Raw genomic sequence first — 11,611 nt, 5'->3', positions numbered from 1 at the left:
CTGCCTCTTTCACATTCATAAATAGCTTTCACACATAAAGTTTGTATTAGGAATTCCATTTTGTAGCTCAATCGAGCAACAGATTTTTGTTTTTTACCTGCCCGTACAAAAGTTGGAATAACTTTCTCATGGAATATTTGAAGGTAAAAGATGAAAATAATTTCAAAACAAATAGCTGACGATTGCATGCTTTCTACAATCAGAAGCATCTATTCTAAAAAAGCATCATATGCAAATCCATTGAGGTTTTTATTGAGATTTTAATTGTCATTGCTGATGGCTCTATGGCAAAATAATACTTCAAAATGGTAGGGGAAAAGGAAAAAACAAAGGTCCAAAGTATCCCATACAGCGAGAATTAAGTCAATTACATTTTCCCTATCAGGTAACACCTCCAGGCCATGTTATGATGGTGAAAGACACCAATTGGGAAGCTACTGCGGGGGAAGCTTTTTGCCCATTTGTGCCATATCTTTTTTTTTTGTCTCTGCAACAAAAAACATGAAGAAATATATTGAATAGAAGTTGTTTTAGGTTATTCAATTATTTAAATTGCATCTAATAGTTGTCATCTGTCCATGTTTGCTACGTTTTACACATCTCTGTTGATTTCTCATACTGATAATTTTTTGAAACTGAGGTAATAGCTCAAAATAATGTTATACCATATCAGTATTTTAGTCAAATCTTTGTATTGATCATCTTTTGTATGCAGCTGATGAATGTCATCTATAAGAGTTAGAATTGTATTGGGATGGTGTGTTTTCATCTTGGTGTAATTTTGTCTGAAATCGCACCATCTCAGTGCAATTCGGTCAGAATGGCATTGTAGGATGCAGAGGTTACTCCTGATTTTTTTATCACTAAATTTCTCGCAGTAGGTGGATTCCCAGGAATGACTGTCCCAAATGGTATTCTTGGTTTTTGGCTTTTGGGATTTACTTTGGCGGATTAAAGGGCTCAGAGCCATTGGTTATAGACATCGCATATGGATTTTTGCAGGCTACCAAGATTAGGAAGGCTCCTTCATTCAGGAATGGTAGCGTGTAACTTGGAGTTCTTGGATCCAATGCAATAAAACTGAGCTCAATAATTTGAGTCCTAGCCTTTTTGATGCAATTTTAATCATAATTTCAACTATAATCGGTGCAGTTAGGATTATATTTTATTGTTTCAATTAAAGATAAAGGTTTAAGTGATAAATATTTGAATTAATAAAAAATGTATTTTATTCGTATTTTAAGTGTAATGATATCATACTAGCATTGTTAGAAATCAAGGAATAAAAGTAGTATTCTCAATTCTTTGTTGCCTTTCAAGGAGAATCACTAGAATTCTGTAGAATCGAAACACAAAAAGGTATGAACTTGACTTTAGGAATTAGCAAAACTATTAAAAGTTTCAAATAAAATGTTGGGTCTTGAGTTTTTTTATATTAATAAAATTTTGATTTATTTAATATAATATTTATAAATATAATTATTATATTTAAGATTTACCTGTTCAGTCAATATGAATAACACCCTTAACTTTAAAAAAAAAAATCCCAAGAACTTGAGATGCATGAATTTGGGAAGACAGCCGCACTGTCTAATCAGAGGTCACCACTAACTAATTGTATGTCCTGGTGTGAAATATTTTATTATGAGATTTCTGCGGACCATTTCACATGAGACAAAAGAGAAGCCTGTATTCATATAGGTGCCCTCTACGAGGGGACTCAAACCATGACCAGTCCAGCCTCAACGACTTTCATATGATGCCCGATTGTATAATTCATTCTGTACATATGATTACCAATGAAAAATAAAATATAAATACCAAAAGTCTAAAATACCCTTGTGTCTACTTTAAATGATACGGGGATTATTTATTGTTACCTCGGTTGATTTTGGGAACAAAATTGTGCATGATAGACAAGACAAAAAGTTTTATAGATTTGGAGTTGGTAATACTCCTAGTCTTCAAGAAATTTAATCATTTAGAGTTTGTAACTTCATAGCATCATATTCTACCTTTTTAATAAATAAATTGACTTTTTTTCTTCACAATACAAATTTGAGAATACCCACAAAATATTTTATAGGTAATTAATTAGATTGATCAAACTATGAGAGTTTATATGGTTTTAGTCAATACTCTAAGAATTATATGGAAATAGATAAGAAAATGTAATTTATCAAATTTGCCCTAATATATTAAGGAGGTTTGACCACAGTCGAATTGCGCCCACTAAAGAAAAACTTGTCTATTAATGATATTTGTTGATTTTTAGCCAAAAATCATTCAACATTTTCACCAAATTTTGCTTAAAATGAGTTTAAAGGTTACTATGAACTTTTTTAATCGTTGTTTTTTTTTTTGAGTTATCGTTATATTTTGTATTTCAGTTTAAGTTTTAAAATTTTGCATATGAATGTTGAAAATTGGTTGTTAGTTGTTAAAAAATTATATTTGGATAGTCTATCATATGATTTTTGGCTTAAAACTATTAATTTGATTGGAAAATGGTTACTTTCCTATCATTGGGCATTAAAAACCTAGTACACACGATCACACATACTGGGTAACTCGCATCTATCCACATTGTTCATTGAATGGGTATTTTTGGTAGGCATTGCACCTAGTGGGGGGAAAAATGGTAGGTGCAATGCCTAGTGGGGGTTTGTGATAGTTTTCACAAAGAGGTAATGATAAATTAATATTTTACATTTTATGGTTTTTTTTAATTTTAATGAAGTTGTTAATTTTCTTTTTTTTTTTAAGATAAGTAATCTTACCCTTTTATTTGTTTTTGATATTTGAATTAGCCAAAGTTTTGAATTGTTTTTAGACATTAACATTGAGAGATAAAAAGAGGAAGTCAATTGCTTATGATGTGAGCTGTTAGCCAAGGTTGAAAGATTCCACCCCCAACACAACACTTCAAGGTGTAGTTGAAAGTTCAAGTTACAACTCTCATCCATAAGTGATTTTCCAAATAGACAAACAATAAATTTTCCTTATGGTTATTATGTCTATGAATTTAGAATTTCGTTTATATATGTTTATGTGTTCATTGTGATCTTAACAACTTCAATATTTTTAATAGGATTTCGGTATTGATATACAATCACTAGATAACTCTCTATAACATGGGGTCATCCATAGGGCTATTAATTGGGTCAATTGAATTAGGTATGGTTTGTACAAGCCCAAACTAAAAAAATTTGGACCTAAGCTTTGGGTCGATCCATTAATGTCTCAGATATTTTGTGTCTAATTCATTAAAAGTTTTCAGGATCAACCTATTTTAGGCCTAATTTGGGCATGTTCTATAACTTTTAAAACATGTAAAAACACCTCTACATTTTCTAACAGATTTGAAAAAACCCTATAAATATTCTAGCCGAACTTGAGATAAGCGGTATTCAGACTTGATTTAATTCATGTTTGTCCCTAAACATGAGTAAGTGAATACAAAACACTTTATGAATGTTTTGTTGTAGATTTATAATGCATAATATATCATATAAATTGATCTTGTTCCATTCATGGTTGAATAATGTGGATTTAAATTTTTAACTATGTCTCTTTCGCGCATGTCGTTATTTTGAGACCATGAATGACTTACATTGCTTTGGCGAACCCTTTAATTCATTTAAAACTCAGTTTTTAACTCATTCTATTTGCATGTATGATATATCAATCTTATATATGTCTATCATATTAGCAATGATTCTTTCGATCTATAAACATGATCAACCATGATAAACATTATTTTTTTCGTAATTCAACCTAGCACACAAACACTCGTTTGTCTATTAAAGAGTATTATTTGATCCTAAAAATAAGGCTGATTATTATCTAAACGACATAGTTAAAAATAGTTACAACCCTTAATCCTTGATGTTTGTGCCCTTCATCAATATTGTTCATGCAAACATTTAATCTTTCATTAAAACTAGATTGACCTCATGACTTTGTATTTTACCCTCTTTCAAAAACATACCACCAAAATGCATTTTGTAACACATCCTTATCATGAAATATATCATTAACTTTAAAATCTCTTTTATCTTGTGCAAAACCGATACCAATACCTGCAATAGAAAAGTTAAGAAAAGGTGAAAAGTCAATGCATTGACTTGGGAATAGTGACATGCATATTAACAGAGTAACATTGTGAAAAATTGGACTTTGACACCTTCTACTACACATAGTTTCCCCCGCTAGGTTCCATAATGACTTTATATGCACTTGTTTAACCATAAATTGTATTACCAAACTCTAGATTTTTTATACCGAAACTTCTTCAAGATCTTTTGAATCAATACCAATGTTTGAATTACACCCTTGTCTTTCATATCAACTAAGTCAGTGACCAAAATATGGGTTACAATACGACTATGAAACTATTCATTAACTTGAAATGACAAATAAAATTGATCCTCTTTCGATGCAATAAAAAGTTTAACAATGTGTTGTTTTTCAAAACCTCTTTTTAAAGTTTTGTTTATTTTTTCTTATAACTATTTATCACATAAAGAAGTATCACTTTTATCATATTTTTAAGTAATCATAAAATACGTCGAACATCATGACTACTTTAATCTTATTTGGGAATACAAAGATGAAATTTTTAACCTTTACTGTTAAGTGGATACATTTTTGCCCTAAGTTTATTCTCAAGCAGAAGCTCTATGATTTCACCAATCCTTGGGTTAACTTTCTTGTTTAATAATTAGCATTTCTGTTTCCCATCAATGTAGGTCATTGTGTTGTTATCAATTGAAATCCATTTGTTCACCATAAGCAACCAAAAAAGCCACTTCAAATATTTTATCAATCGTGTTAAAGAAAAAAAAAAATTTGTTATTATATTTGTAAAATTAGTATATGAAATTTTTATGTTCATATAGTTCTTTTCATTGAATATCACATAATCCTTTCATTGTAAAATATCAAATAAATATCTACTTTAAAAATATCATATAAGGCTCAAAAGTTGAAAAAATCACACTTAAGCTCACTAGATGTATATAAAATACATACATATACATATACGACATTCACAACCATCGAAATTTCAATTCAATTTCACATCAATCCTTAACTTAAAAGAATTGAAAATTAACATAAAACAATTTTTTCCTATTTCAAATTCGCCACAATCCTCACTAAAAATGTAGTATTGATATGAAAATATGAATAAAAAATTAGAATTAACTTTATTTACCACAATTACATCTACTTCACGAGTTCGTGACAACTAATAAAGAGAAATATTATATGTATGTATTTTGTACACAAATAAATATGTATTTATATGTGTTATGATATGTTTGGGTATCACTTTATTCTTAATTTAAAATCATTTAATCACATTATAATATATATCAAGTATTTACTTATTTTTGTATTTAAAATATATACGTATATTTTTATTGACTGACAAATTCTAACTTAGTTTCATAACATTAATTTCATAAAATAAAAATTAAAGTAAAAACAAATTTAAAAATCACACCTTTAGCTCAAATTTACAACAATCCTTTATTACGATGTAGAATTAACATAAAACATATTTTAATATTAGGCATTAATTCTACCCATAGTTTGTTCATATTTTACACAAATTTTAACTTTATTCACAACTATAGTGATCGATATCTTATAATATGATATTATACAAATAAAAAATTATACATATTTATAATATATTATAATTAATAAAACACAGTAAATATATTATACAATAAAAATCATAATACTAATACAGATCAATACATTTTTTAAAGAAAATGACAATATAGTAAAAATGTATATAAAAAATTTTAAATTTTTATAAGTGTTCATAGTATTTTTCAAAATGAGAACGTGTCTATTACATTTTTTATTATTTTCTTAATATTTTGCTATTTTATTTTTAAAAAACTATATCGTACCATACAATACTCGATGCACAATATATAAAACTAGATTTTCAATACTCAATTTGACTACCATATTCACAACAATCTCATTCTCTTGTTATATCCACTTGCATCCACTCTGGTTGGCTATTTTAATTAATTACCCATATTTCTTTCTTTGCACTTGCTTATTTGCTTGTGTTGAGACATCTATGCAGAAATTCACCCACAGTTAGGCTTCACAAAATCGCAATTAATGTTTAAACTGTAAACTGAAATTGCAATTCGCTCATAGGAGTGGACTTGTGTTTGCTGTGAATTATTATAATTGAAAGATTATTATTATGAAAACCCAAATAATAGAAGAATCTGCAAGGCGGAATACAGAAAAATAAAAATCCAAATGTGCATGGAAATTGTCACATTGGGAATTCAAGAGTTACGTTTCAGAGTGATTTAAGAATGAGAGAGAGCCTGCAATAACAATGAAAAACAAACAATGGCCAGCAGGATCAAATTAATGGTAATGCCAAGAGAATGAAAGAGAGACTGTCAACCAGTAAACTGATAAACAAAATTCATTGATATTACTGCCAAAGTGAGATTGATTTGAAACCCTTATTACACATTTCTTCCAGTTTTCTTATGCATAAATGAAGATAGAAAACTGTTAGTAAAGCTGCACTTCATAATACATTAACCAGTAATCCTGTGAAACATAGCAACATAAATCAGATTGAAGAAAACTACAAATTAGACACAAAAGATCAAGCTGAACATTGCCAGACTAGAAAGCTTTTTTTGATAACAAATCGCCTTTGCAAGCAACCATATGATGATAGGTCATATTGTAATATGTATGGAAGAATTTTTCTGAAGCCATGCGTGAAATAGTATCGAATGATAGTAGTAGTATCATTGGAATTTCCAGGTTTATGTGAAGAAATTCGACACAAATGCTCAAGTGCAGAGATTATTAAGAAGAGAACTCCATCAAGAAACATGAGATGAGAAAATTAAAAGTGTGTCTATCAATGAAGCAAACAGGCCTGAAATTTGTAACACATGCATTGCTAGCTTCTAAGATTCCCAAAACTGGCAACAAGTAGTAATATTTATCTATTGATGAGAAAGAGCAAAAAGGAGCTTCTCCATTTAACTTGTGTAGCTGATCCTAAAATTTCTAGTGCTCTTCTGAAAACATCAGCTATTAATGACAAAGAATGACAGACAAAATCCCTATTCAAGCATCTGAAATTGGAGATGGAGATGAATAAACAAGGAGCAACTATGGTTTTTTTTTCCCCCTCTTTTTTCTAATTCAATTTTAAATACATGAATAAAGGCAATAGCTGTCTTAAGTGGACAAAAAAATATTTAAGAAACATAAATTATAAACCTTGCCAAACGGGGCAAATGCTTTAACCTACATGTGCAATGAAAAAGATAAGTATGGATGCTAGCAATGTCAGCAATGATCGACATGAAGTGCCTGATTAAAAAATTAAGGCATGTAAATGCAACAAATATATTTAAAAAAAGAGTATCAACATGTCAATTCTAAGCAAGTTATGATCAACAAGTTTGAGCGACAGATAATGCAATCCATCCACATGGAAAAAATCAGTTCATTTATAAAATATAAACAGACATCTAAAGAGGGACAGCATGTCTGCGGGCCGAAAGGGAAAAGGCCAAGCAAGCATTTACAAATACACCAATGTTTGTAATTCATGCCACCCAACCTTTGTACTCTACATCTTTACCAAAAGGACAAAGTCCCATATACAACTCCAGAACGTAAAGTATATCATTAGAAGCTAAATTAACACTCATAACAACAAATTATCCTGATCAACATTGAATTATATCCCATCTAGAATGCTGAAGGAGTCATATAAGCAAATTCAGTTTGCTAAAACAGCTATGCAAGAACGGAAGCTTCGGCATGTCATTGATCAGAAAATATATACATTGGGTTCAGAAGTGAAATGTAAAATAGATACATTGAGGTCTGGGTGGATAAAGAGCAATGTTAGAAGTGAGCAATAACAATTTACAAATTAGGATAAGTGAAGAAGCCAAGAGTACATCAAGTGTTCCTGAATGCATGCGATTTCAAGCTTGTAAAAATTTCAGAAATGAAAAAGGGGTCTAAAAAAGACATCCTAGTTCCCTGTTTGGCAATAAATGATAGTGACACAACAACTACTTCTGATGCTAAAGTCTAAAGCAGCACAATAATGATGAAAGCCACATTTGCTTCCAAGTTCAAGTTGAACCAAACAAACCAAACTAAACCAAAAGGACAGTAAACACAACCGGTGAAATAATAATCCTTTAGGGCTCAAACATGATTAATTTTATGGATTGGGAAATGTTTAGAAGAAATAAGCAAGTGAAACAGTAAATGCAAACAAGACAATATTGGAATACGTACATACGAAGGAAAGAACTATACCAGCACATTGTCTCTACTGATGATGAATTTATATACTTTACACTGTAGATTTCACCTTTGTCAAACAAAACTCTGATGAAGAAAAAGACTTAGAATAAAAGAAAAAGGCAACAACTTGAAGAAAGCATACAGAATTTATCATTACAAAATTTCAAGAACCGATCGGTACATCTACTAGCACAGAATTTTTCACCTTTATTCTCTATATTTTGTAATTTTGGTACAAAAACACATTTTCTAACAGTGGGAAAATGGAGTTTTTTTTGACAAATGCAGATCCCTCTCATCTGAATTCAATGTCACCATAGGCAAATAGAAATGAGGGACAAGAAAATTATAACCAAATAGCCAAAATATAATTTAAAGACAGACTTAATAAGATAGAGGTCTACAAGGACATTAACTTACCTAAACCCTATCAATAATTAGTTGGCAGAGAAGAGGAATTAAAACTATGAAGTTTTCCTTTCAAATCTCATCCATCCACCTTCTTAGAACTTCAATTCATTGGATTGCCATAGCCCAAACCACCAAGTGAGACGCCGCCCCCGCCTGCATAAACTTCGGATGGATCTAGAATTGTAGGAGATGAAAAGCCCGCATTTCTTCCCCCACCTCCTCCCCCAACACCACCACTACTTCCAGCGCTTCCTAAATGCAATTCAGAAATGTTGGGAAAGCCCTCTTTTGTATTATCAGCTCCTTGATCATACAGAAACCCCTTGAAAACATGCCCACCAATCTTCACCACAGCCTGATATGCATACTCATCTTCACCATCCTCCACCGCCGTCACTCTAACACACTTGAACACTGCCGGTGCTCGTACTTGCCCCGGTAATGTCTCTTTAAAACTCGCATCTGTAAGCAAAATTCAACAAACCCTACTCAATTATCTCCCTCGACAAACCCTAAACATTGAAATTCCAACACCACATAAAAACTGAACGTAAATATGAAATCTTTCAATAAAATGAGATTGAAACAACAAACCTTGATGACTAGAACTAGTATCAAAGCTTCTTGGTGGAGTTGTATTAGAAGTTGAGGTATGAGAAGTTGTAGTCTGAGAGTTTATGAGCCTAGGCTTCTTGATACCAGACGTCGACCCAGAAGAGCCAGCGCCGCCCATGGCACCAGCAGTGACCATGAGTTGCCGCTCCCGTCGCCGTGCCGCCGGAACCCATGTGCTCTTCACGTGGGTAGCGCAATCAAAACCACGACTTTTGCAACACGTCCTACATCTTCTATGGCTACAGTCTTTCTTGGCTTGGTTTCCACAGTCTTGACACGTAGTTCCTGAACTCGAAGCCAAACCAGCGCCATCACACGTAGGTTCTGAACTTTTCTTGAGGTATGGATGAGAGTTCTGATTCTGCCAAAACTGAATTTGGCTAACTTTATTACGACCATTATTCAACAAATCTTGATCTTCCAGACTTTGAGGGGGAGCTAAACAAGGCCCAGTGGTGAGCAAAGGGATAACGCCTACACCGAGAGCGGTGGCATTAGCTCCGTTGATTGGATCGGATGCCACATTGAGGGAGTCATGGTGGTGGTGATGTTGATTGAAAGACGAAGCTGGAGCCACAACAAAGACGTCACGGAGACCCACCATGCCCATGCCCATATCGTGAGGGAAGCCACAGTTGATGGGTCGAGAAGAAGAGGATGGCCAAGACCCGGGCGTAGAGTGAGCAGGAGCCGCACCGGGAAGGGGGGCGGTCGGACCGGCATTGAAGCCGAGAGAAAGGTCATCGGGAGCAGCACGTATTATGGAGGAGGAAGAAGAGGCCCAGTCAGCAAAGGCGCCAGAATCTGAAGGCAATTGTCTCCGTGTAGTAGCCACAACTGGTAATCTTGAAGGATGACTCACCTAACGGTTTATATATTCATAAAAGGATAAATTTTTTATGAAAGGAAAGACTGAGAACAAGATGATGATGATGATGATGAGCAAAATCTAAGGATGTATCAGAGAGTATGTAGGTTTATATGAAAGGTGGGGTCAAAAGAAAAACAGAAAGCTGAAAAAGGGGATCTGTTGTGAGAGAGATGTCAATATTACTCCTGTGTTGCAGTCTTCGCTGCAGAAATCTACTTCTGTCACTAGGCTTTTCTGAAGAAGAAAGACGAGGTTGAGAGAGAGAGAGGACTGAGTTTTTTTTTGCAGAGCGAAAAAAGAAAGAAAGCAGAGTAAGAAAAAGTGGGGGAAGCAAGCGAGAAAAATGTGCACTAACGACTTGTAATATTCCTTCCATCTATATTTACATTTTCAAAATACAATCTTTCTACAGTAATAATAATAATATAAAACACAAAGATAATGATGATGATGAAGAAGAAGAAGAACACCAACAACTTGAACGCGTCTCTTCTTATTTCTTTTGGTTGTTTCTCTTGTTTCTGAGTCTGAATTTCCCTATGCAAAGCAAGCAATAAGCATTAAACTGAAGTGGTTTTGAATTATTTGGTTTTCGTCTTCTTCTTCTTCTTCTTCTTCTTGTTCAAGTCGACGTTCAACTGTGTGTGTCTCTCTCATATAATTAAAAACAGTAATAATAGTAGAGACTAGAGAGGAGGCAGAATAGGGGATATTTAGTTTTATAGTTGTGTGATTAATGTTTGTCCATTCAAGGGTTGGTCAAAGAAAACTTTTTCACTGGTACAATATGTTAAAAATATAAATTTTTAGCTCAAAATTTAACTTAAAAAACAAAAACTAAGTATAGACACCTCCATCCCGTTTATTTTGAAAATGGACTCTTTGGCCTTGTTTTATTGCCACTGTCCACAACGTTTCGAGTTACTTTTTCTCCTTCAATCTTGGTACTTTGTTGTTATCTTGCTCATTGGCCATCACATTAAGGATGAAAAAATGTCATTGCTTGCCCATATTAATTTGCTAATACAAGCAAGTTTTAGCTTGATTTAGTTGACTTGTGAGATGGGAAAAGACAACACGACAATCATGTAAGACATAAAGTCTCATGACAATTGTAAAAAAAACACTTTTAATCTATAATTAGTGAATGTAGACTTAAAAAACGACTTATGACCACGAAATTTTATATGTTTTCATTAAGACAAATAATAAAATAAAGAATTAACTTCTTATAAATGTTGTAATTAGCTAAGGTGTTATTTTTTAACGAAGATTAAACATTATTGGTCAAGTGACATCTCCTCCTTGTCTTGGATCTTGGCTTTAACATTATCAATAGTCTCAAAATCTTCAACGTGAAAAATAATAGTT

At 32.5% G+C, this 11,611-nt stretch overlaps 1 protein-coding gene across 1 annotated transcript; it reads right to left on the bottom strand.

Moving 5' to 3' along the window:
* Positions 1 to 8,530: 8,530 nt before the first annotated feature.
* Positions 8,531 to 10,925, bottom strand: LOC123225263 (protein LATERAL ROOT PRIMORDIUM 1-like). The gene is made up of 2 exons (XM_044649185.1): positions 9,349 to 10,925; positions 8,531 to 9,216 (listed from the first exon to the last, which is right to left on the bottom strand). The coding sequence occupies exons 1-2, from the start codon at positions 9,983 to 9,985 to the stop codon at positions 8,855 to 8,857; spliced, it is 999 nt and encodes a 332-aa protein (XP_044505120.1). The 5' UTR covers positions 9,986 to 10,925; the 3' UTR covers positions 8,531 to 8,854.
* Positions 10,926 to 11,611: the final 686 nt, after the last annotated feature.

This window comes from Mangifera indica, chromosome 9, assembly GCF_011075055.1.
Source record: "Mangifera indica cultivar Alphonso chromosome 9, CATAS_Mindica_2.1, whole genome shotgun sequence".
Classification (NCBI taxonomy): domain Eukaryota; kingdom Viridiplantae; phylum Streptophyta; class Magnoliopsida; order Sapindales; family Anacardiaceae; genus Mangifera; species Mangifera indica.
The sequence above is the reverse complement of the archived record's forward strand: the minus strand, read 5'-3'. Positions and strand labels throughout refer to the sequence as shown.

Coding starts and splice junctions, on each gene's coding strand:
- LOC123225263 (XM_044649185.1), bottom strand. CDS start 9,985: ATGGGCATGGGCATGGTGGGTCTCCGTGACGTCTTTGTTGTGGCTCCA. Junction 9,217..9,348: donor TACTAGTTCTAGTCATCAAG/GTTTGTTGTTTC, acceptor TTTTGCTTACAG/ATGCGAGTTTTAAAGAGACA.